Raw genomic sequence first — 26,326 nt, forward strand, 5'->3', positions numbered from 1 at the left:
ACGACACCGCTAACAACTCAGCATGTGTGAGTTTCACCACGTGTCATCAGAAGGGCTGTGTGTGTTTGGTAAACACGATACGGCACTGGAAGTGTGTACAGTCAATGGTAAATTATGATAATTAAGGTTTTGTGGTTACCCTAATGCTAATCATGAACTGAGCTTGGTAAAATCTAGTGAGGGTCAGTACTGAAGGGACCAGAGAGATCTCTACACACATCGCCCATGGGGAATGGGTTTATTCTCCATTTGTGAGTCCAACTGGGAATCAGGGTTCCCACGCTTTTTTAAGAAATCATCTTCAAGGACTTTTTAAGAACATTTTCCCATGACTTCTGCTCAGATGAACAGTACATGACAGCCGTTGCTCATAGAGGGTCGCATGACTCAGTGTTAACGATCAGACCGGCTTCAAACACTGATGTGTAATCTCAACAGCTAAAAACATGTAATCTCAGTGGGTAAATATACAATTTTATGGCCTAACTTTACAATGTAAATGACTTTTGATCAACTTTATCACTCCCCAGTGATATAATAATAATATAATAACATAAGTGTTAAAGCTGCAATCTGCCAACCATTTCATTCATTTGAAATGGGATCACGACGTGGCAATTCTGCCGGACACACAATCGGTATTACAGTAGAACAGTGTTGTGTTATAGTTTGATTTAGGAGGCAGAGAAAATGATTTACTCGGACTACAAACAAGGTGTAGCAGCCATTGTGGCTTGTGTGCCGTCAGCTCAGCAGTAAATAGTCTGCACCCTTGTAAAAATGGCATCCTGGGAAAAACGGTCGATTGCGTTATACAGAGCCTGGAGTTCGTCTCCAACCGTGGTAAGGACGCTGGGTAGCATTATGTAACCTGACCCCATGATCCAGATGGGTAAAATGATTTATTGAGAGAGAAGAGTTGCGGATTGCAGCTTTAACTTGGGAATGGTAAGAGCGATGACACGTGTGTGTGTGTGTGTGTGTGTATATATATATATATATATATATAAACTTTGTTAAAAAAAACAATGGTAGGGAAAGTGCTCAACAAATAAGGAGCAAAATAGCCCCCCCCCTCCCCATTGGACCATTAGCGATCACGTGTTTTTGAATTTTGAATGTCTCACCTCTGTTAGCGTGCTTTTGAATTTTTGTAAATTGCACCGCTCCCTTCCCCATGGGACGTTGTGCACGTGATGTGCATGACGAGGCAGTAAATGCATGTCCTTTCCCCGAGTAGCTTTATCGACGGCTGATGATTGCTTATGGCATGAAACAGGCTTGTACCGTCTCAAAGAATTTACTTGACTCGCTGGATTTTCTCTTTCTCTCTCTCTCTCTCGCAGTGAAAGGCCTGCCCTGGCGGACTCCTGGTACTCCCTGTCCTACCTTTACTTCTGCCCACTGGGCACGCTGAGCACAGTGCTTATCGGCCTGCTCGTTAGCATGATCACTGGTGAGCCGCCCTCCTCTTTGCGCCGCTGACCAGGGAGGTCACGGCTGGCTTTGCTTAAGCCTCCATTATCGTATTATGAAAGAGCAATTACAGTTGTGTGGTTACTTATCTGCCACTGTTTCAGGCGGCTGTAAGCAGAGGGACCTGAACTCTGATCTGTTCGTGAGGACGAATGACCTGATTTGCTTTTCCCGCTGTCCCAGCTCGCAGGTAAAGACATTGCTCTCCAGCTTCATGGCTCTCACATTGTACTTAACATAGAATAACAACACTCCAACATAACAATCTTCAGTCTATGATAACAGAATATAGGGAGTGTGTTGTTTCCTTTGGCTCGTGTTATGTTTGTTTGCCAAACATTTGCATGTCACATAGTGCACATTCTCCTTCCTCTGCAGGACAAGAAGCTGATCGACGAGGCCGGGTCAGACGCGAAGATCGACTACTACGACTTTAAAATCACGGACTCTCAGGTTGGCGTCATGGATAAAAGTGTGGAGAAAGCCACGAGATTTTAACGCCACAGAGTCGAGTCCCTGTAAGAGACAAAGTCTTAATGGAGACGCGTTTTGTCATTTTGACTTTCACGTCTGGATCCAAAGCTTTTCCATAGACTGCCTGGAGAGGAGCGAGCGCCTGCGTGATGAAGACGGGGACAGACGCTGCTCATTAGGAAGACATTTTAAATGAGACAGACCTATAGATGACGATCAGCCACGGCTACGGCGTCGCAGAGGGAAAACTAGCTGTGAATAAGACATGGGCTCGATTCAACATATATGTTGATGCAAATGTGAAATGTATTTAATACAGTTGTGTTGGAACATGTTGCCGAAAGTGATTTTTACCGCGTATTCCTTGTTTTACCTGACTATCAAATGCGATTCTTTTCTTTTTTCCTTTTTACATCTCTCTCCGTTAGTAGAAAATTGCAGAATGACTTCAAACGATTTGTAAATGGAGAAGAAATGGACGCCCGTCACGCTGCTCGCTGTTAAAAGGGACCTTTAATTTACTTGGAAATTGAGAATAATGTGAAGGTTCGCCTTGTTCGGCCTCCACAAATGGTTCTGTATTTAATATTGTAATTTACTTTTATATGTTGTAACACGTCAGAGGTGGTGTGTGTGTGTGTGGGGGGGGGTATCATTCCTGTTTTTTCCCTGCATTTGGTTTATGGAGAAAAAAAAAGACTGCACTAACTGTACATAAATACACTATCAATAAATCCTCTGTTAAACACGCAGCGACGTCGACTGAGAATAACCACAAACACTCATCAGTAAATACAGTAAATACAGCAGCGTGCGTGAGCTGACTATACAGGTCTGAGCGTGCACGTCTGAGGAGAGCGAGAGAGAGAGAGAGAGAGAGAGAGAGAGAGAGAGAGAGAGAGAAGGGGAAGAGACTAAAGAAACGGCTAAAGAGGAAAAAAACATGGGAGAGAAAGACAAAAAGAATTAAATAGAGAAGAAAAACAGTTTTTGGATTTTAAAGTAAGTCTTTAACAAGAAACAGAGTTTAACATCACATCTTTTTAACAATATGAACAGTCCCCCCTTCACGTTAACATGTCCAGTAAAGACTTCATGTTCCATCACAGAACTGATTCACATAACAGTTCAGAAAGAGAGCGAGAGAGAGCAAGAGCGAAAGAAAAAAGAGAGAGGGTGAGAAAGAGAAGAGCAAGAGAGTGGGGAGCATGAGGGAGAAAGTGAGCGAGTGAGAAAGAAGAGCGAGAGAGAGAGGCGAGAAAGAAGAAAACGAGAGAGAGAAGGGGAAGAGACTAAAGAGGAAAAGACATGGGAGAGAAACAAAGACAAAAAGAGAATTAAATAGAGGAGAAAAAACAGTTTTTGGATTTTAAAGTAAGTCTTTAACAAGAAACAGAGTTTAACATCACATCTTTTTAACAATATGAACAGTCCCCCCTTCACGTTAACATGTCCAGTAAAGACTTCATGTTCCATCACAGAACTGATTCACACAACAGCTCAGAAAGAGAGCGAGAGAGAGCAAGAGCGAAAGAAAAAAGAGAGAGGGTGAGAAAGAGAAGAGCAAGAGAGTGGGGAGCATGAGGGAGAAAGTGAGCGAGTGAGAAAGAAGAGCGAGAGAGAGAGGCGAGAAAGAAGAAAACGAGAGAGAGAGAAGGGGAAGAGACTAAAGAGGAAAAGACATGGGAGAGAAACAAAGACAAAAAGAGTATTAAATAGAGGAGAAAAAACAGTTTTTGGATTTTAAAGTAAGTCTTTAACAAGAAAGAGAGTTTAACATCACATCTTTTTAACAATACGAACAGTCCCCCCTTCACGTTAACATGTCCAGTAAAGACTTCATGTTCCATCACAGAACTGATTCACATAACAGTTCAGAAAGAGAGCGAGAGAGAGCAAAAGCGAAAGAAAAGAGGGTGAGAAAGAGAAGAGCAAGAGAGTGGGAGCATGAGGGAGAAAGTGAGCGAGTGAGAAAGAAGAGCGAGAGAGAGAGGCGAGAAAGAAGAAAACGAGAGAGAGAAGGGGAAGAGACTAAAGAGGAAAAGACATGGGAGAGAAACAAAGACAAAAAGAGCATTAAATAGAGAAGAAAAAACAGTTTTTGGATTTTAAAGTAAGTCTTTAACAAGAAACAGAGTTTAACATCACATCTTTTTAACAATATGAACAGTCCCCCCTTCACGTTAACATGTCCAGTAAAGACTTCATGTTCCATCACAGAACTGATTCACATAACAGTTCAGAAAGAGAGCGAGAGAGAGAGCAAGAGCGAAAGAAAAAAGAGAGAGGGTGAGAAAGAGAAGAGCAAGAGAGTGGGAGCATGAGGGAGAAAGTGAGCGAGTGAGAAAGAAGAGCGAGAGAGAGCAGCAAGAAAAAAGGAAAACGAGAGAGAAAAGGGGAAGCGAGAAAGAAGAAAGAGCGAGAGAGAGAGAGAGAGAGATAAGAGAGGGAGAGAGAGGGAGCGAGAGTTCAGTGCCATAACTTTGCCCCCTGTCTCCTCGGCAACATACAAAAGAGGGAAGTTTACAAAGACTTGACCCTCCCACTTTACCTGCCACGATGGCGGGAAGAGGGCAATCCCACTGCTGACAGATTGTGGGGAGCAGACTGCAGGCAGTCACAGCAAAGGGACGGCGAGTGGCTGCCAGGGACGTGAGCCGAGTTCCTGCTTTAACGCTCACAAACAACAAAGGTTAGCAAAGATTTTCAGCCGCCTCCGCAAGCTAAGCGGCAGGACAAAGAGATTTGGGGGCAAATGTAAACCCAAGACACAAACCGTGTCATTTAAAAGACTCTGACCTCGATACAACGGGACCATCTGATATATTGTGGTCGTTCGGCTCACGAGGTCAAGTCACTGCTTGAGCTTTTGTTTTTATGTTGGGTTTTTTTTCTTCTTCTTTTGTTTCGACGGGCTTTTGCAATACGAGTCGGTTGCCGGTGCCAAACGAGCTCTGTGTTATACGTGAAGATGTATTTACACGGCCCGAGTCAAGAGAGTAATAACGAGCGGTGTGTACGGAGCTGCTATGATGGTGTATACAGGAAGACTTATTACAGAGATAACACGTCACTGGTGTTGGGACATGTCACGGGGGAGGAGGCCCAGTATATGTGACTCTTCTAACGCCAAGCTTTTTACCCTTTTAAACAAGAGACACCAATTATTCTCTTCCTCTCGCCGCCGCGTAAACACATGTTCATAGACACTATTCCACATTCTACTTTATAATGCCGCGTTTTCTCTTGTTTATGCGAGTGTCCCGCTGAGTCAGACTCTTTGCGTGTGCAAAATTACGCAGATAATAAACAGTTTTGAGACTCGGTGTTTAAAATATTAACTGTTTGACTTGTTTTTCTGATCTTGTGTTTATTGTTTTCCACTCTAGACTTTAGAACAGCTATGGATGCCCATTCCGCTCTGCTGGTATGTTGTCTTTTGGCCTTTTCTTCTGCTACGACGACAAGGACGGCACCAGAGAGAGGGACCTCGGAATCGACAGTTGTTGGCGTGACTGGAAAGCCTGAAATGAGCCCCAGTACCCTCGCTCTGAAACACACCTCTTATGCAATACCTTCAACTACTGACACCACTGATTTTAGGGCAGCGTCCATAACCATTTCCTTGAAGTCAACTGACAGCACCACTCCGTTTTCCAGCACTGCCCCTGGACTGACAAAGCAAACTGGGACCAAAGCAATATCACCCGCAAGAACGGATCACCCCTCGACAACGACCACCCGAACCACTGCAGCAGATAGTACAGCTCTGGCAACCACAACACCCACTGCTGAAACACCAAAGGTGTCTGTGCCTGCAACTCAGGTGACCCAGACGACTGTAAATCACAGTTTGACTGATACGACATTCAGGCCGACGACTCAAAGTGCCGCTACCTCCGCCCAAACCACCGCGGAGGCACTGCCCAGTGCCACACAAGGTAAACCTCAAGGCCCCAGTCATATTTACAGGTTTATTAATATCAGGGTTGGGTAGTAACCGATTACATGTAACTGGGATTACGTAATCAGATTACAAAAATAACTAGAACCCCAGGTTACATTAAAAAAGTAATTATAGTTACATCGTCAAGGATTATGTCATTATATTTTTCATTACTTTGAAATATGGTAATTCATGAAAAAAATGTTTTTCCTGATAACCAGTGGAACAAGTGCTCTACTTTGTGGTAGTGATGAGCAAAGCAGTTCTTTTTAGAGGTCTGTGACACACGGAAATGACTCAGGTCGGGCCATTTTTTTTCTTCCTATAATCAGGCTCGGGATCGGGCTTCCCATATACATGCAAAGCACACATTTGCCACTGTATGAAATATTGTTATACTGAGATATATGTATATATATTATACATGCGCACGTGCATTACACATGACAGCTGACCATGCTGTGTTCGCGTGAATCAGAGCTTGATAGAAAGTGATATTGCTGTCGGTCCCGGACTGAAAAATTGAACTGTCAGGATGGAGCCGGGCTAGGGCTTGAACATTAAGGACCAGGGCCGGGCTAGGGCTGGAATTTTTGGCCCATGCAGGGCTCTAGAATACACACACAGTACACCTGTAATTTGTACCAGCAGTTTTGACAAGTGTAATTTGGTTTGACTAACTGTCTGTGAATGTTCTCATTCATCCAGGTCATGGTTATCTAAAGGAATTGAATCAAGTTCAACTGGACTTGGTATATATCTGTGAAAACGTTTCGCCTCTCATCCAAGAGGCTTCATCAGTTCGTGTCTTTCTGACTAGACCAAGCTAGTCTGACTGGCTGGTGATGAGACTCAGATATTTATCCTCTTTGGAGTCATTATCAGAGCTATTGATGTCCATGGCTCTTTGTGTTCCGATGTTTAGCAACGCCCGTCGGTATCAGAGCTATTGATGTGCATGGCTCTTTGTGATCCGATGTTAAGCAGCGACGGTCGTTGGGGGTGTTAGTTTCGACTTCGTTAGTGCTCCATTCAGTGGTCATGAGTCGTTGGAGCCGTTAGTGACCGACTGTTGTTCTTGGAGGCTAAGCTTCTCTAGACTCCTGGGTAGAGACGAAAGGACGGCATTGTAAGTGGGAGATAGTTGGTGGTGTCGCAGACCTCCTCCTCTGTTGAGGGATGGTTTTTCCAGTTTCGCATAGATGGCTTCCTTCACCCCTCTTTCAAACCATCTATCTTCTCTGTCCAAAATGTGTACGTTGCTGTCCTCGAAGGAGTGTGTCTTCTCCTTTAGGTGTAGATAGACTCCTGAGTCTTGTCCTGAGGAGTTTGGCCTTCTGTGTTGGGCCATCTGATTGTGTAGTGGTTGTTTGGTTCCTCCTATGTATAGGTCAGTGCAATCCTCATTGCATTGTACAGCATACACCAGATTGCTTTTCCGGGTGTGTGGTACACGGTCTTTGGGATGAACCAGTCTTTGTTGGAGTGCGTTGCTGGGTTTGAAGTATACCGGGATGCAGTGTTTGTTAAAAATTCTCCTGAGTTTCTCGGAGACCCCAGAAACATACGGGATGACTGTGCTCTTCTTTCTGTTCCTTTTCTCCTCGTCGCCCACCTGGTTGGTCTTTTTGGAACGTGTTGCAGTTTTCACAAAGGTCCAACTGGGGTAACCGCAGGTTCTTAAAGCTCCCCTCAGGTGTTTGTGTTCTTCTCGTTGGGCCTGAGTGCTGCTGGGCACATTGTCAGCTCTGTGTTGCAGAGTTCTGATGACGCTCAGTTTGTGTTCCAGCGGGTGGTGTGAGTCGAAAAGTAGATATTGGTCTGTGTGTGTAGGTTTCCTGTAAACCCCAATGTGGAGGCTCCTGTCTTCCCCAATGTGGACGTCACAGTCCAAGAAAGTCAAACTGTTGTTCTTTACATCTTCCCTTGTGAACTTAATATTCTTGTCCACTGAGTTGATGTGTTTGGTAAACGCTTGCACCTTGTGTTTGGATTTTGATCCATGTGTCGTCCACATATCTGAACCAGTGGCTCAGTCAGAGTAGCTTGGTCTAGTCAGAAAGGCACGAACTCATGAAGCCTCTTGGATGAGAGGCGAAACGTCTTCACGGATATATACCAAGTCCAGTTGCACTTGATTCAGTTCCTTTGGATAGGTTTGACTAACTGTAAATATTGAATATGCAAAATGCATTTTACTTGCATTGAAAATGTATTGAGATGTTTAAAAGGGGGGGGGGAGTATTTGTAGAACCGACATTTTTGTGCTCATGAATAATTTTTTTTAGTTTAAAGTGCAGTATTTTCAATGTTTGATTTTGATGTAATCCAAAAGTATTCAGATTAATCGTCCATCCATTATCCAAACCGCTCATCCTGCTCAGGGTCATGGAGATGCTGGAGCCTATCCCAGCAGTCATTGGGCGGCAGGCGGGGAGACACCCTGGACAGGCTGCCAGGCCATCACAGGGCCAGATTAATTATATTTTGTGTAAACCAATGATTTGCATTTCCAGTTACAGTAATTGCCATGTAATTTGCATTCAGTAACTGACTACATGTCAAAGTAATCTGAACCAACCCTGTTAACAGTACACAACTTAAAGATTTTCAGTGAGTCTTGTATTTCTACAAGTCTGTCATTTCATTTTCTGGGTAACTAGGTGTGAAACTTGCCAATTCGGAGAAGAATATGACCATTGTGTTTGGGGTCCTGCTTGGCACGTTTGCTGTGGGATTGTTCATGTACATGTTCCACGGAAGGAAACGGAGAATGCAGTTCTCACATCAACCCCTTTACAACACTGCAGACACAGGTGAGGGGTTTAAACGCATTCATCTTACATTCCAGATAAACTCAGTATTTTGAGTTGAAAAACATACTTGTTCAATCCTCAACAGATGGATTAATAGCAGACAACGATACACTTGTCATCTCTGGAGGACTTTATGACGGCCATCCCATCTTTGACAATCAACCTCCTACTACAACACAACAATCTCAATTCCGCCTTGAGTTCATCTCTGAGGAAGAGAGGATCCCTACATTTTGATGTTATATTTGATGAGTCAGTGGCAGTTTTCTTCAGCTATTCAGAGATTTCTACAGTCGTGAACTCTAAATTATACTTAACAAGGTAATGGATACGAGGAAAATAATTTTGGACGGATGCAATATTCAAACAAGGATAATAAATTTTATAATTGACAAATGTCACGGTCCGCGGTGGTGTAGCGGTCTAAGCATCGGCTTTGTGTCGATGCAGTTGCCCACTGGGGACGGGGGTTCGCGCCCCGGTCTCGTCAGATCCGATGAAGCAGCAATAATTGGCAACGCTGTCTTCGGGAGGGGGGGGCGGAGTCGGCTTGTGTTCGTCACGTGAATGCGTCTCTGTGTGTGTCGGAAAAAGCAGTGGTTCGGTCTGGAGTCGCCTTGTCACGAAAGTGGGGAGGCGTCTCCTTTGAGACTGCCGGCCGGAGAGATGCAGTTGGCGAACGCATGCAGTACGAGGGTGGGCGTTTGAATTAAAATAGGGATCTATTGGCCACTAAATTGGGAGAAATCAGAAATAAATTTATTAAAAGAATTGACAAATGTAATATGAAATCTCAACACCATAGTATGTCCCCTTTTGGACAAACTGCAAAAAAAAAAAAAAAAAAGCAACACAAACACTCAGAAGCAACTAGGAAAACAACAAAAAATACAAGGGAATTTATACTTGAAAAATATATCTGAACACATGCAAAATTGTCCGGTCGTATTATCTACACCGACATCTTCTCAGCACACCTCTTCTTCTTCGAGCGAGTGATGGCAGTCCAACCAGCTTCTCTGATCCTTTTCATTGCCGCCAATTTTACTGAACTCCCAGGTGACTTAAGAAAGGCAGGACTCTATTTGAAAAACAAAGACATGAATGATCTTGTTATTGTAAAATGAAATAAAAACCTGTGAGAAAACAATATGAACTAGTGACTACCATTTTTCTCTACAAACAGAAGTCCCCATAAACAAAGCTTAATATCGTCTTAAAATGAAAGATAATGATCTTAATAGGTTTTCTCAAATTACCGACTTATCGATGTTCAACGCGCGCCGTTCAGTAGGGAGACTTGGTTCAGGTGCATCGGCGAAGAACTCCATGGAAAGGAACAGAATATTCTTACACAAGTTCATTCAAAAGGTTCCCAAAATCATCTGGGCTCATAAAAAAATGAAACCTGTGGAATAAAAATAATATTTACCAAGAGATCATGGGGCTCTGAGCTGTCAGATTTAGGATCAAGCTCAAGCGTGTTTTCCTTCCAGGGAACAGACATCTCCACAGAAGGAGGAGTTCTTACTCTGTAGGACTGGAAGAGAAATCAACGAACAAGTCTCAGCAATAGAGATGGAAACAACGCCCCCCCCCAAATAAATAAATAAATAACTCAGACTTTACCTTGATGTTTGGAGTTGCTCCATTTATGCTTGTGCACCAAGATGGAGTTTTGTGAATTCCCTTTGACTAAAAGGACAAAAAATAAATAAATAATGATTTGAGTTGTTATAATACAATAACAGGAGCAATATCATAATGGTCTCTAACACACTGTTTGTTACCATGGTCTTTGGTGTTGCTCCAACCCATTTTGTGGTGTTCTTTAAGCCGGGATCAGACTACACCATATTTTTGTCTTTCATGATGGTCCCATGTTAGATTAGGCAATCATGCTGCCATACATTCTTGCCGCGTCTTAGCCAGGAGACTGGCAAGTATGACCCTGACCAACCATCGTATGCTGCCTCTCACAATCTTGTGAGTTCATAGGTTGTCGGGAAGGACGGTCTTTGCCATGTTTACATGTGTACCAGAGAGCACTCTGTCATCCTATTGGTCAACGTCAAGGAACACGTCATAGGAGATGTCAGACTAGGCAGGAAATACAAAAAAGTCTGACATGCTAGACTTTCTGTTGGGGATTTGTGGGGCATCCCAGTGCCACATCTCAGTTCTTCAGTTATGTCACACTACACGGGGTAAAGACGTTCGTTGCTCATAATCGGGCCGATGCTGGAAATTTGTCAGTGATGACAAAATCAGGCTGAGTCGTGCAGTCTGATCCAGGCATAAGAGGACTTCAGTCTCAAAATTTCTATGGGGGATTATATGTACTGAACGTGTAGCTAGATTGTTATTCATCCACAAAATAACAAACTGAAGATATTATTTTTTCTTTGTTGTCAATTTCAACTGCCCTGAAAAAGGAGTGTGCCAGAAATGACACCATATGCTAAATTTATATGATCTCAAAAAAAAATAAATAAAAAGTTTCAAAAGAATAAATGAACTCACATTGGTTTTTGGAGCTGCTGGTCTCGCAGGAGTGTTGCTGCTCTGTGTTCTGATATTGGTTTTATCAAATATGTCTCTTACTGTAGGGGTTTCTTTGGGGGGCTCCAAACAAAACACCTCCTTTGAGTTAGTCTGAGGGGACCAAAATTTCAACAGTAAATTACAGGTCATCCAAAACACGGACTGTCTAACACTAGAGAACAGGAAGCAAATCATAATTTAGATGAATGGAGACTGGATGGAAAACTTACCTTCTTTGTCATCTCTTTTCTGAGACGTTCATTTTCATTTTTCTTTTCTGACAGCTCCAGTTCCTAAAGGGAACCATTATTCACATTAAGTGTTAACAGTGCTGGTTGTTTCACTGTTAACAACCAGGTTTTGTATTTACTTCAGATACATTTTTCTTCAGGATCATACCACAGAAGTTGTTCTGCTGAGAGCTGCCTCCACTTTCCTCTTGGTCTCGTTAAGCTCTGCATCCTTCTCTTCAACCATTTGCTCATACTGACTCTGATAATGACAAACTCAAGTTTCCTACTTTGTTGCAGATGTTTTCTGGGTAAACAGCCATGCTATATCAAAGCATGGCCAGACAATGAGTGGCATAAAGAAATAAAGGGGACCTGACCTTGTGTTTCTCCATCAACACAACCATTTCTGCTATCTTGTTTTGACAACCGAGATCTGCATCTTCTACATTCTTGACAGCCTCTGCAATTTTAACTTTCAACTTCTGGACCTAGAAGACAACAATATCCATTATTATATCCGATTTCTCTTGCACATTTTTCACAATTCTTTACTTTTTGCATAAAAAATGTGAAGAGAAATTAATTGCAAAAGTAACCTCATTTTGAAGCTCTGTAGCAAAGGATGATTTGGCCATCAGGTTTTCAAGCAGTAGTCGATGCTCTTCCTCACTCTGTTTTCTAACCTTATCGGACTCCTCTTTGAGGTTGCGGATCTAAAGCAAGAGAAAATGCACACATTTAAAACATCATAATAGGAGGGAGATATAAACTATTATATCATCAATGTAAAGCACTGAAGGAAAAATACCATACCTCCTGTTCAAGTTTACTGGATCGTTCAATCTCCTTTTCCATTTGTTTCTTAAGCACTTTATTCTGGGGGTGGACGACCAACAAATTAATAATTCACTATACACAAATTAAATAGTCACTATACAAATGATGATCCCAATGCATCTTCAATTCTATAGTTATTACGAACCCCTTTCAAGCATTCCTCTTGGGCCTTAGCTTTAGTATCAAATCTTGTCTTAAGATTGGACAGCTGAAAAGCAAAACATTTATCAGTCACAGAAAAGAGGAAAGTACAAGTGGATGTATCAATCATATTTGATGGTCAACTGTACGGGTCTTATTTATCACCTTTGACTCCACCGTTTTTATCCGCTTTTCTTTCTTCTTCATCTCGTCTTGCAAATGTTCACACTAGACAAACAAAAAGAGGCACAGCACACTCAACACATGCCTTGGTGACAGCTTGTGCTTAAATTATAACCATGTACTAGTTCATTGTTGAGATACCACACTTACATTTCCTGCCATGTTTTTCTGTAAGTTCTCTGTTTCTTGACATTGCTCCTGAATTCTGGTGTTTAGGGAATGGACTTGTTCTCTGTTTAATAATCAAAATAAGACAATTCAACCTCCAGCATGCAATGTCGCCTATTTGTAGATCTGGAGCATGAAAACTAACCGTAAATGTTGGTTTTCCTCTTCAAGTTTCTGAATCTCGCTTGTGATCATAATCCTTTCTTCTTTACTTGCCTGGTCATTCGAAAGGTCCCATGTTTAGTCATTCATTTGATAAGAACAGTTAGAGGAACATTAAAACCAGATCAAAATTGTCTCATGGCTTGGCTTGAGAATAAGACTTTTGTACAGACCTTCAGGTCTTCCTCAAGTGCTTTTGCATTAGAAGAGCCTTTTGCAATCTGGTCTTGAATTGCATTCTTCTCAGATTGCACCTTGCTTAAGCTTGACAGCAGTTCTTGGTACTTCACTCTTGAGAATTAGTGCAAAAAATATTCATTGTGGGCATTAAAGCTAACGTAGTAGAATTAAGCGTGATGTAGAATATGAAAATAGTATATTGTACAAACGCACTCATACTGCTCAATGTCCCTTTTCTTCATCTGAAAATCAGATTCTTTTTTTTTCAGCTCGACTGATAATCGACTCTCAATCTCCTTCACTTTAACCTGGGGTAGGAAAAAAAAACCTCAGTTTAGGGAGGTTTTACGTACGGTAAGAATATCTCAGTATTTTTCATTAATTAATTGATGAATGAAAATACTGCCCACTACTATAGGTTATAAGGAGCTACAGACAAAATAAAGAAAATCAAATTGATGTAAAACTACACCTCAGCCATTTTGGCTTCCCCTTTTAAATCTTCCATTGTATTTTCAGCAACCTCTAAGGCCTTCTCCAATACATTCTTCTCAGCAGAGACTTGCTCAGTGTCATTCTGGGTCAAAGAAAAAACAAATCACATTTAAAAATGTTATCTATTACAGCTATTCAGCAATATTACTGAATAAACTCAACCATCATTTCTCATAAGGTTTGATATACATTTACATTACCTATGTACACTGATCAGCCAAAACATTAAAACCTCCTGCATAATTTTATCTAGGACCCCTCTCGTGCCACCAAAACAGCTCCGACAGAGATAGAGCATCCTGGTGCCATCTCTTCCCCCGTTAAACAACACGCACTCATCCTGCTGTCCACACGATGTAAAAGAAAAGAGGGATTCATCAGACCAGGCCACCTTCTTCCACTGCTCCATGGTCCAGTTCCGACACTCTCATGCCCATTCTAAGTGCTTTCAATGGTGGGCAGGGGTCATTATGGGCACTCTTGACCGGTCCGCGGCTACACAGCATCATACGCAGCAGGGTGCGATGTACTGTCTGTTCTGGCACTTGTACTATATCATAGCCAGCATTAACTTTTTCAGCAATTTGAGCTACAGCAGCTTTTCTGTAGAATTGGACCAGACAGGCTAGCCTCAACTCTCCACGCGCATCAGTGAGCCTTGGGCATCCATGACCCTGTCGCCAGTTTACTGGTTGTCCTTCCTTGAAGCACTTTTGGTAGGTACTGACCACTGCATACCGGAAACACCCCAGAAGACATGCTGTTTTTGAGATGCACTGACCCAGTCGTCTAGCCATCACAATTTGGCGCTTGTCAAAATGGCTCAAATCCTTACACTTGCGCTTTTTTCCTGCTTCCAACAAATTAACTTCAAGAACTGACTGTTTACTTGCTGCCTAATATATCACACCTCTTGACAGATGCCATTGTAACATGATAGTCAATGTTATTTACTAACCCGTCAGTGGTTTTCTCAGCCACACACTCACTCACCTTGAAAAGCTGAGCTTCTTCACTTTTCCTAGAGAGATCAGCTGCGAGTTCCTCCACTCTAAACTCCATGACTTCAATCTTTCCCATCAGGGCCTCAACTGATTTTGTTTTTATATCCTAAGAGAAATGATCATAGTATACTGTGGAGAATGCTGAGAGGTAGACAATGTACAAATGTATAAAAAATTTTTAAAAAAAAAACACATGCCATACCAGTTCATCCTCAAGGGTTTTGATTTGCCCATCTTTCTTTGCACTCTGCCCTGTGATTTCTCCTATTAGATAAAATATTGTCTTTAAGTTTGACAATGACTGGAAATCCAATTCAACAAATTTCACCCAGCAAGACTTACCAAATAGTGCGATTTTCTTTTTAAGCTCAGCATTGATGGTTGTGACTTCTAGTTTAAGTTCACTGGACCTTGAAAAATGAGTCACAATAACACAAGTAACCAATGTTATGTTGAAGGCCACATCCTGGCTTAACCAATGTTGTCACAGTTTGAATGTGTCAAAAACAGTTTGTATGTTTTTCTCAAAAGACAACAGCATAAATGTAGAGCAAGATATTCTCATCCAGGGAGCGAGACTACACGCCGTCTCAGAATACAAATACTTAGGAGTACGCAGATTCAAACCTCGGCTTCAAACCCCACATAAAGAGTCTGCAATAAAGTTTAGTTTGGCAAATTTCAGCTTACCAGAGACTTCCCATCAACTGAGGCAGCAGATATACTTCCACTCAATGGTTGTTTCCTGTATCATCTATTGTCTGATAAGCTGGTCTAACACACACTCTACAACTTTAAAAACACTGGAGTCATTATATAAACAATCACCCAAAACCTTAGACAAAAAGCCATTCACTTTTCATTATTGCCATATTAAAAAAAAGAAAGAAAAAAAAGGTTGGGAAAACCTCATCAAAAACAAAAATATCTGCCTAGATTATAAGATCATGGATGGTTTAGCTCCTCCTCCTCCGTCCAGCTTCATCAACTTCAAATCTACCACTAACAGAGGTACTAAAAGGTGCAGCTAGAGGGGACTGCACAATCCCACTCAGAATTGCTTTGTCAGGCCATCTTCTCCTTTAGAACATCACATCAATGGTACTCAGTACCACAATCAATTAGAGTCCCCATCCTATTATTCATTTAAGTGTCATGTTAAGAAATGGTTTATTGAGAACCAATAACATCAACATTGATACTATTCGCACACACCCTTAACATGTTTAATTGTACTGTGCAGTTTCTGTGTTGTATTTATGCTTTTTATACATATTATTTTCAATATTATCTTTTTCTACATTTGGATATTCTGTATACATTTTCTTGTTTGGTTGCTCTTGTTGTTCTTGTATTGTATATTAACTTTTTTGTAGGTTTTTTTGTACTATTCTATTATCCTCGGATGCCTAACAACATCAGAGCACAGATGGAAACTAGCCTACTAGCTAACTCGGGTACATTTACATTTGTTTCGAATGTTGATTAATGTACATTGTCCCTTCCCAAATAAACGTTTAAAGTAAACCACGAGAGGACAAAGGATACCTAGATCTCAATATTTAGTTTTTCCTCCACAGCTCTGAAAGATACCTCTGCATCTCAGATGTTAATGAATTCTGTAGCTCCTTTGCTGAGGCCTGAATCTCAACCAGCTTATCTGCTTGTTGGTCTTTCACTTTGTTGACCTCCTCTAAGCTGGAGTCTTTCTGTAGGATGATCAGTGCATAGTCTTCTTTGATTTTTGCCAGTTGTTTAGCAATAGCTTCTCGGTTTTTCTTGAAGGAAAAGATTGAATTTCAGTCTAGATACACAGAGCAGAACACAGCCTACTTAAATTATGTATTACTGATCATTTTATCCCTCACCTCAGCGTCTCTCCAGAGCTGCTCCTTACATTGCAGTTTTTCAAGAAGGGAATTTTGTTCCTTTTTCGAGCATTGGACAAGTGCATAGTGTTGATCTGCAAAATGGTTAGTTAATGTCATTAAAGATAAATGTGATTTTTAGATCTTTTTCCAGCTTTACAAAAACTGATAGACCCAATAGGCACTTTACACATGTTTGTGTGATAACAGCGCAAGTGGAAACAAAATTCTTACTTGTAGACTCTTCCAGTTCTTTGCATCTCTCCTGGGTTTCATTGAGGGTAAGCAGGATTTTTTGCAGTTCGTTTTCCTTATCCTTCATTTTTGTTTCAAGAACAACAACCTGAGACAAATTTGTAATAATGGACTATACAAATAAAATTGACTTAAACCTGCAAATGCATTCACTACTCTTTAATGCCACATAATTAGATGCTTATCCCAACAACCTTCATGGTTATTTGGTCTCCCCATCTAAATTGATGTAAAATGATTTTATACACACCTCTTCCTGTTTCATGTTATATTCTTTCTCAAATTTCTCTTTTAGATCTTCAGACTGCAACAAGATCTCTTTAACTGTAAAAATGTTCATATAGTACAAGTCTAGTCAGACAGCAAGTTCTCAATTACTCATCCTGTTGCTGTGCAATCAGGCGATATTTTACCCAGACATTGCAAGGCCATTATCAAAAGCAGCAAGGATTTGACTATTCTTTCAATGTTCATCACTACAATTTGTATGCACAGGTTTCTTCCATCACCAAGAAATTATTCTTTAAGTTCAAGATTTTGTGAAAATTTCACTTAAAAAAAAACAAACAAAAAAAACATACCCTTCTGCATTTCATGTCGTTCAGACTCTACTTGAACACGAAGTTTGTCAAATGCAGCAATCCTTCTCTGCATGAGCAAACTACAAGTAAATCAAAGGTCCAGCTTTTTGTTTTGCAAAATAATTATGCCTCCTGTACTATGTCGACATTTTACCTGAATATTTGCACCATTTTCCATAAAGAGATGATGTGTTTCCTCTCTCTCAGATTCAACTGGAAAACAATTAAGAAAAGTTTGTGCAGAAATATTGGAAAATGTCTTATCTGGAATAAATGCATCTTTGCACAAGAAATTAACATTCACATTTTACTTACATAAACGCATTTTCTTCATCGAGTGTTGGAATGTGTCTTTTAGTAGATGACACAGTTTGCGTGTGGCATCATCCCTGCATTGAAAATTACAAGACATTAGCACAACAGTTCTATATAAATGTCTATGAAGCCTACCTTGAAATAAAGTAACAAAAAAAAGTACTTGTTTCTCAAATCTTCGTTTTCATGGATCTGTTCCTCCAGCTTTGTGCTGAGACTTTCATTTCCAAACTGTAAAAAATACATACATTAACAAGCATACAACCATGACAAAGGGGTCAGTGTAAGCCATCTGACTATATACAGTATTATCAATCTTCCCCTCATATGAGGGCGTACAAAAGTGAGAGAGGTGAAGTGAGGCACACACCTGCAATTCTTGAATGACTTTGCGCTGAGTTTCAATTGTTCTTTTGTTTTCTTGACATCTCCTGTCTTTTTGTACCATTTCAGACTCCACTTTGACTTTCCAACACTGTATTTTCTCAACTTCAGCAAACAGTTTGGAATACATTTCGCCTTGATTACTCTAGGAAATAGTCACAGTTAGGGAGATTATCTGTAGCATAGACCTCTACTTACTCCACACATATTGGAAATAACCTTTCAAGTGGAACATTGCTGCTCCCAGCTACCACCAATGTCCAAGTTACCTCCTCCCTCTCCAGTGGTTGTACGACGTTCATCTTGGGCACATCTTTGGTGAAGACAACAATTCCTCATGAGTTATGCCCACAAAAGAAGATTATAGGCTACCTAGTGATCTATTGATTTGAAATGTCAACATAATGAAAAATGCAGTACCTTGCCTGGCAGGTATAGCTGGCACAACCGTGCTTGTGTTGGGGACAGATGCACTTGGCATGTCAAAAAATGTATGAAAACCCTGGGGAAAAACAGCAGTTATGCTTACTCCTGATGGATAATAATGATTCCACCCTCCTGGGGTACAACAAGGTGTATTAATTAATGCTTTATGCTGTCAAAAAGAAAACAATGGTTACTAATCTAAAACAGGCTGTCATTAGACAAATACCCTCATTGGCTGCCACAAGCTAAGCTTACTTTAAAGTTTACTGAACTGTTTTGTCAGTTTGATATAAATGACATTATGCTGACTTAACCTAAATCCTTATGGTTTAACTTATTTAAATGTACGGGTGGGAAGCATTGTGGCACTGTTGCCTTGCAGCAAGAGGGTCGTGGGTGCAATTCCTGTTCACCTGTGTGGATTCTCCCTGTTCTTATGGGTTTCCTCTACTGCTGGACTATATGGAAAATAGTGTGCCAATAATAACTAAGATATTTTACGAATCCAAATGAGGTTTATCACATTGAACCGCTTGGTACTGTAGAGCATAAAATCGCAACTACTCTGTAAATACTTAAAAGAAAAAATACGTAAAAATTCGTGTGATCATTAATTTAGACAAAATTGTGAATCACCCTGTGACAGCATCCAAACCTCAACGCAATACATCTGAAAGATGATACTACATGATTCGATTTTTAATTATCACTAAACCCTAGTGCCCTCTAGGTATTCAGGTTTGCTCTTAGTCTAAAGACATGATTTTTTTTTAGGTGAATGAGTCTTTAAACCAGTGTTTCCCAACCCAGTCCTCAAGGAACCCCTATCCTGCAGATTTTCTTTGCAACCCTGAATAGGTACCCGTTTGTAGTTATTCAACCAATCAGCAGGCAATTATGTCAGATGTTGCACGCCTTGCATAATTAGTGCTGTGGGATGATTGGTTGAGTAAGTACAAGTAGGGCTACCTATGCAGGGTTACAACGAGAATCTGCATGACAGGGGTTCCTTGAGGACTGGGTTGGGAAACGCTGCTCTAAACTGTCTTTTGGTGTGTAGGCGTCTCTGCATGGGGCCCGGTGACCTGTTCTGGGCACCTCCCTGCCTTCAGCTCGATGCCTGCTTCGACAGATTCCTGCACCCTGCTACCCTAAATTGGATCAAGTGGGTATAGGTGATGGATGGATGGATGAATAGATGGGTGGAGAAAAATACAAGGCAAAGTGTTGGCTACCTGCCGCGTTGTGTGTCTCGAACCACCACAGTCGTCCACCACTTCCTGTTGTCTGACATCAGAGACCTGTCCCGCCTGGAACCGAGGAGGCAGCAGCAGTTTAAAATTGAATCTTTTGGCTCCGTCCATTCTGAAACAAAATGTACAAAATAAGGATTTTGCATGTAAAACTTTGTTAGTCGATGTTCACGCATTGGTTAACGAATCAAAATGGTCAGTTGGAGAATGAGAGGGCTGAGTGAAGCTATAAAATGTCGCTTAACGTACTCCACTCAACGCTAGGCTAACATGTCATGTCTGGCCTTCTGGCCGTGCAATAGTTGGGTAAAAAGAAATTAATTAGACCAAACACTAGACTACTAAATTAGTTGACTCTTAACTAAAATAGCGTTAACCAACCGAATTAGTAACGCCGATTGGTTAACCCGGGTTTTCTAGCTAAACAACGTTTCCTAATTAGCTATGTTAGCTAACTAGCTAAAGCGTAAACCCCGGCTGGCCAGGTTACCGTTTCTTCAAACTTTCCGCAAAACGGCAGAAACAAAACGCGGTGCCGCGGCACAACTTTCCCCGTCACCTTGAGCATCAAACCGGTGTGGTTTCTAGAGATCCCGGCGGACTAAAGGCAGCGGTTTAAGCCAACGTAAATTAGCCTCTTCCCACAAAACCAGTCGGTCAAATCTGTTTTAACGGTCAACGGCTTTCCAGCGGGTGAGCGCGCGGACAACCCAGCTCAACTGCAAATGATGACTCATAATTATACACCTTAGTTCCAACCACGCGATTTGATTGGACAAGAGGCGTTCCACGAGCGCTGACGTTACCGGCGGTGGGACTTTTAACTGTATGTATCGTTAATTAGGCTACATTAACGGTCGTTATCAATATCAGATTGTAACAAACTTGCGCGGTAAAGGTGGATACATTTCCACTAATAACGTCTGAGTTAAGTTACGAATGGTCGTCAGAAGAGGACAACGTTTGTGTTCTGGTTGCCTGGCAACGTTCCACGTTCAAGAGCGCCGTTGCGGAACTATTTGTTGGCGGAGCTAAATAAATAAATAAACAATTCATCGTCTGTTGTCGCTTATTACTGTTAACTGATAAATGGTGATTGTGCCGCTGTTGTTGCTGATATTCAGTATAACAGCGCCACCCTCTGGTGGGGTACTGCTTAAATATCTCCACCAGGCGGCAGCCGGGAGGGGGTTAAGTACTTGGGTGCGTGTGTTTGTGGCTAATCTCGCAAACCACCGGACCTATCAGCATATATTTATTTATTGTTATTATTTGCTGTCCATTTATGACGGTATGATGAAGAAGCTGTCATGGCTGCGGTGATTAAAAACCGGCGTTGCCAGATGCGAAATGTTACAGTACCGCACTGTGATGTTCAGTATTAGGGGAATACACCTTTAAGGACGCAGGGGATTATGGGATACTAAACAGAGCAGCCACGGGAGCGGGAAGGTAGACGAGAGTCAGGCGGATTCTGTGCACGTTATGCGCGGAGCGAAACAAACATGGTGAAGCTCCACGGCTAATTCAGAAACGGTGTTATCATCTGTGAGTGAAAAGTAGGTCATTACAATGGCGACGAGGACTTTGTGGATTGACGGAACCTGCACCGCGGAATTGAATTATGAACTCTAATCAGTAGTAACAAAAGGGTAGTAACGTTCAGCTAACCGCGTTAGCTGAGCTAGCTAGCACGAATCAACAAGTTCATCCACGTCATCCGCCATCTCATCATGGCTACTTCATTATGCGGGCGAACGGGTATATGACATTTTTGTGACGCTGCCTGATAAGGGAGTCGCTAAAGATTTTGATAAAGCCGTTAAGGCACTCGAGACTTATTTTTCACCAAAGAGGAATGTGGATTTTGAGGTGTACAAGTTTAGGCAATCTACACAGTCTGGAAATCAAACCGTTGGGGAATACTATGTCCGCTTATGCACACTTGCAGTATCCTGTGAGTTCTCTGACGTTGACGCAGGAATAAGACGCCACATTGTGCAAACCTGCGTATCGCACAAGCTTAGGAGAAAAGCTCTCACTGATCCCACGGTGAATCTGACAAAACTCCTGGAACTGGCCAGGCCGGAAGAAGCGTCTGAACAACGAGCACGTGAAATGGAGAAACGATCAGACACCGTTTCGGATGGTGTTGTGGCTCTGCGCCACCGAGAGCGCAGGAATCAGCGGGCTAGGCAACCTGCTCATTCTGCCCGGCAGCCTGCACATACGGCCCTGTGGTGTATTGGATCGAGCACTCGGTGCTCGATTGTGTTGGACGTATCACCTGCACAAATGTTGATGGGGAGAGTTCTACGAAGCACACTTCCGTGCTCCAGTGCTGTGCTGACACAATCAGTCCCACAGCACATTCACAGCAAGATCCGGAACCTGCAGTTCCGCCAAAAAACAACGTTACGACCAGCGTGCAAAGCCCCTGCCAGTGTTGACCCCCAGGAGACACCGTACACATGCAAACACGGCGCGGCTGGGAGCCTGCCGTTGTCATCCGACAGCGAGATGAACCACGGTCCTACACTGTGCAGACACCGGCTGGGAGGATGCAGAGAAGGAAGTGAAAGACTGGTGAAAAGACTGCGACCAGAGAACAAATTCCAGTCCTTTTTCCATCCGGAGCCGTTTCAAGTCACTGCAGCAAAAGGAACAATGATCACTGCTCAACGGGGGCAGCAGGTGGTGACAAGAAATGCGTCACACTTCAAGTGAGTGTCCCCCACACTTGGTCCAACTGGTACACTGGGAGAGGACAACAGCATGCGGAGTGAGACTGACCCAAATGACTTTGTTTACAATGATGAACCCAACCCAACGTCAGGCCCAGTGACCTCAGGCGCCCCTCGCTACCCAAGAAGGGTTGCCGTGAAGCGGCCAGAGTACCTTAATGATTTTGTGCCATAACATAACACCTTGGACTGTGTTGTAGTGGAGCATTAGTTTGGGTTTTGTATGCCGTTAATTCAACAACAAAAAAAACAAAAATGTTTATGTTGCGATACCGCTAGTGGGATTTGTTACAAAGAAACTTCAACCCCTATCCTATAGCGGGAATGTAATGTTTACTTTCTTGGGAATGTTGGAGGGATGTGATGTTCAGTATTAGGGGAATACACCTTTAAGGACACAGGGGATTATGGGATAGTAAACAGAGCAGCCACGGGAGCGGGAAGGTAGACGAGAGTCAGTCGGATTATGTGCACGTTATGCATGGAGCGAAACAAACATGCCGAAGTTCCACAGCTAATTCAGAAACGGTGTTATCATCTGTGAGTGAAAAGTAGGTCATAACAGTTTCCTCCATGGAAGGAAACGGAGAATGCAGTTCTCACATCAACCCCTTTACAACACTGCAGACACAGGTGAGGGGTTTAAACTCATTCATCATACTTTCCAGATAAACTCAGTATTTTGAGTTGAAAAACATACTTGTTCAATCCTCAACAGATGGATTAATAACAGACAACGATACACTTGTCATCTCTGGAGGACTTTATGATGGCCATCCCATCTTTGACAATCAACCTCCTACTACAACACAACAATCTCAATTCCGCCTTGAGTTCATCTCTGAGGAAGAGAGGATCCCTACATTTTGATGTTATATTTGATGAGTCAGTGGCAGTTTTCTTCAGCTATTCAGAGATTTCTACAGTCGTGAACTCTAAATTATAATCAACAAGGTAATGGATACGAGGAAAATAATTTCATACTGATACAATATTCAAACAAGGATAATGATAAATTTCAGAATGACAAATCTTAATATGAAAACCCCTCAGTATGTCCCCATGTGGACAATAAACACTGCACAAAAAAAACAAAAAAAAAACAGCTGGAACACTCAAACACTCAGAAGCAACTAGGAAAACAACAAAAAATACAAGGGAATTTATACTTGGAAAAATATATCTCTGAACACAGGCAAAATTGTCCGGTCGTACTATCTCCACTGACTGTGTGAGACGAGTAAAATCTACACACAGACCTTTTCAGCACACCTCTTCTTCTTCGAGTGAGTGATGGCAGTCCAACCAGCTTCTCTGATCCTTTTCATTGTCGCCAATTTTACTGAACTCCCAGGTGACTTAAGAAAGGCAGGACTCTATTTGGAAAAACAAAGAAATGAATGATCTTGTTATTGTAAATGGAAATAAAAACCTGTGAGAAAACAATATGAACTGGTGACTACCATTTTTCTCTACAAACATTAGTCCCCATAAACAAAGCTTAATATCGTCTTAAAATGAAAGATAATGATCTTAATAGGTTTTCTCAAATTACCGACTTATACATGTTCAATGTGCGCCGTTCAGTGGGGGGCCTTGGTTCAGGTGCATCGGCGAAGAACTACCATGGAAAGGAACAGAATAATCTTACACAAGTTCATTCAAAAGGTTCCCAAAATCATCTGGGCTCATAAAGAAATGAAACTTGTGGAATAAAAATACTTTTTACTAAAAGATCATGGTGCTGGCACGCAAATTTCATATGTGTACAGATGAGGTTAAAACTGCTCTTTTTAGGGCCTGCTGTACTCCACTCTATACTGCCTACTTGTGGTGCACTTATAGTAAAGCAAAAATGAAAAAGCTGCAGGTAGCATATAACGATGCATTTAGAGACTTGCTCTCAAGCTTCCAAGATGGACACGTGCAAGTCATGTGTTTGTGACGAGTAATGTTCCCACTTTTCATGCTGTGTTGAGGAATGTCATGTACAAATTTACATGTCGATTTAATTGATTCTAAGAATGTAATGATACTGCTGTTAACGGTGCCTACACAAAGTGACACCAGGTCCTCCTCTTGTTTCTGGAAACATTGGAACAAATGTCTGTATAGCTTTTCATCATTGTGGACTTGTGAGCTGCTGTTTTTAGCTATATTTTTGTGTTCTTGTCTTGTGTTGTATTTCTTTGTGGTGTCTTTAAAATGGACCTTACCTTTGTGTCTGAATAAAGTAAGATTTGTTTTCCTTCCCTTTCGCCACCTCTTTCTTCACCCGATGCCGCATCTCCTTTTGCTCCTTGTCTACATCGTTCATCCGTATGACTATCCCACTTCTTTTTCACCAGCCTCTTCCTTTCTATACTTTCCTGTACTTCGTTATTCCACCACCAAGTCTCATCGTCTTCCTCCGTCTGTCCAGATGACGCACCAAGTACCTTCGCAGCTTTCTCCCTCACCATTTCTGCGGTAGTTGTCCAGCCATCCAGCAACTCTTCACCACCACCCAGTGCCTGTCTTAGTGCTTCCCTGAACTCCACACAAGTCTTCTTCCACTTGATCCTCGGCTCTGCCTTCACTCTCTTCCTCCTCTTGATCTCCAGTCATCCTACAGGCCACCATCCAATGCTGTCTAGATATGTTCTCCCCTGTCACTACCTTGCAGTCTCTAATCTCTCACACTACACCTCCTGCATGAAATATAGTTCACCTGTGTGTACTTTCCTTCACTCTTCTACGTCACCCTGTATTCCTCCCTCTTCTTGAAATTCCTTTTCGCCACAGCCATTTCCATCCTTCTCACAAAATTCACCATCATCTGTCCTTCCACATTCCTCTCTCCTTGACACCATACCTAACCATCACCTCCATTCCATTCACCAACATGCCCATTGAGGTCTGCTCCAATCACCACTCTCTCCTCCTTGGGTACACTCTCCGCCACTTCATCCAACTCACTCCAGAATTCTTCTTTCGCTTGCATATCCCACCCAAGTTGTGGGGCATTTGCACTTCATCACACCTTCGACTTCCAGCTTCATACTCATCACTCTGTCCGACTCTCTTCACCTCCAACACTCTTGACATACTCAGAATTACCCCTGCCCCATTTCCCCTCCCATCCGCACCATGGTGGAAGAGTTTGAACCCACCTCCGATGCTCCTGGCCTTACTCCCCTTCCACCTGGTCTCTTGCAGACAGTATATCTACCTTCCCTCTCTCCATCATGTCAGCCAGCTTTCTCCCTTTACCAGTCATAGTGCCAACATTCAAAGTTCTGACTCTCACCTCCACACTCCCACCCTTCCTCCTCTCCCACTGCCCCTGGACATAACTTCCCACTCTCCTTATCCCTCGTCCAACAGTAGCAGGGTTTCTACCGGAACCGGGATGGCAAACAGTACCGGTGCCGGCCGTCGGTAACCCGGACCTCGACCGACCTGGTATTGAAATCTCCATTTATGATTTTTTTGCAAGTGTAATTTGGTTTGACCGACTGTAAATATTGAATATGCAAAATGCATTTTATTTGCATTGAAAATGTGCTGAGATGTTTAAACAGGAACAAAAGTATTTGTAGAACCAACATTTTTGTGCCGGTGTATAATGTTTTTAGATTAAGTGCAGTATTTTCAGTGTTTGATTTTGAAGTAATCCAAAAGTATTCAGATTAATCATCACTCCATTATCCAAACTGCTCATCCTGCTCAGGGTCACAGGGATGCTGGACCATATCCCAGCAGTCATTGGGCAGCAGGCGGGGAGACACCCTGGACAGGCTGCCAGGCCATCACAGGGCCAGATTTATATTTTTGTAAATTAATGGATTGCTTTACCAAG

The 26,326-nt window shown here is 42.1% G+C and overlaps 3 protein-coding genes across 3 annotated transcripts in view; 2 read left to right on the forward strand and 1 right to left on the reverse strand.

The window, feature by feature from the left end:
• slc5a8l (solute carrier family 5 member 8, like) overlaps positions 1-2,694 on the forward strand; it is a 14,488-nt gene extending 11,794 nt beyond the window's left edge. The window contains exons 12-15 of the mRNA XM_056274116.1: positions 1-26; positions 1,347-1,456; positions 1,581-1,666; positions 1,855-2,694. The exon at positions 1-26 is cut by the window's left edge and continues 171 nt beyond it. Coding sequence (XP_056130091.1) covers positions 1-26; positions 1,347-1,456; positions 1,581-1,666; positions 1,855-1,974 — 342 coding nt within the window. The 3' untranslated portion in view covers positions 1,975-2,694. The remainder of the gene's footprint in view (positions 27-1,346; positions 1,457-1,580; positions 1,667-1,854) is intronic.
• A 1,810-nt stretch (positions 2,695-4,504) lies between these two features.
• Positions 4,505-9,862, forward strand: si:ch211-105j21.9 (sialomucin core protein 24-like). The gene is made up of 4 exons (XM_056274564.1): positions 4,505-4,642; positions 5,340-5,891; positions 8,560-8,712; positions 8,798-9,862. The coding sequence occupies exons 2-4, from the start codon at positions 5,354-5,356 to the stop codon at positions 8,947-8,949; spliced, it is 843 nt and encodes a 280-aa protein (XP_056130539.1). The 5' UTR covers positions 4,505-4,642; positions 5,340-5,353; the 3' UTR covers positions 8,950-9,862.
• The window catches only part of sycp1 (synaptonemal complex protein 1), a 28,092-nt gene continuing 11,428 nt past the window's right edge, over positions 9,663-26,326 (reverse strand). The window contains exons 26-42 of the mRNA XM_056301817.1: positions 16,557-16,622; positions 16,253-16,437; positions 15,002-15,069; positions 14,649-14,746; positions 13,684-13,737; positions 13,380-13,468; positions 13,154-13,271; positions 12,633-12,695; positions 12,472-12,534; positions 12,303-12,386; positions 12,086-12,202; positions 11,867-11,977; positions 11,656-11,748; positions 11,487-11,549; positions 11,236-11,367; positions 10,145-10,252; positions 9,663-9,793 (exon numbers count right to left, since the gene is read on the reverse strand). Of these exons, the coding sequence (XP_056157792.1) occupies positions 9,665-9,793; positions 10,145-10,252; positions 11,236-11,367; positions 11,487-11,549; positions 11,656-11,748; positions 11,867-11,977; positions 12,086-12,202; positions 12,303-12,386; positions 12,472-12,534; positions 12,633-12,695; positions 13,154-13,271; positions 13,380-13,468; positions 13,684-13,737; positions 14,649-14,746; positions 15,002-15,069; positions 16,253-16,437; positions 16,557-16,622 (1,641 nt within the window). The 3' untranslated portion in view covers positions 9,663-9,664. The remainder of the gene's footprint in view (positions 9,794-10,144; positions 10,253-11,235; positions 11,368-11,486; positions 11,550-11,655; positions 11,749-11,866; positions 11,978-12,085; positions 12,203-12,302; positions 12,387-12,471; positions 12,535-12,632; positions 12,696-13,153; positions 13,272-13,379; positions 13,469-13,683; positions 13,738-14,648; positions 14,747-15,001; positions 15,070-16,252; positions 16,438-16,556; positions 16,623-26,326) is intronic.

The sequence above is a fragment of the Lampris incognitus genome, chromosome 2 (genome assembly GCF_029633865.1).
Source record: "Lampris incognitus isolate fLamInc1 chromosome 2, fLamInc1.hap2, whole genome shotgun sequence".
NCBI lineage: Eukaryota > Metazoa > Chordata > Actinopteri > Lampriformes > Lampridae > Lampris > Lampris incognitus.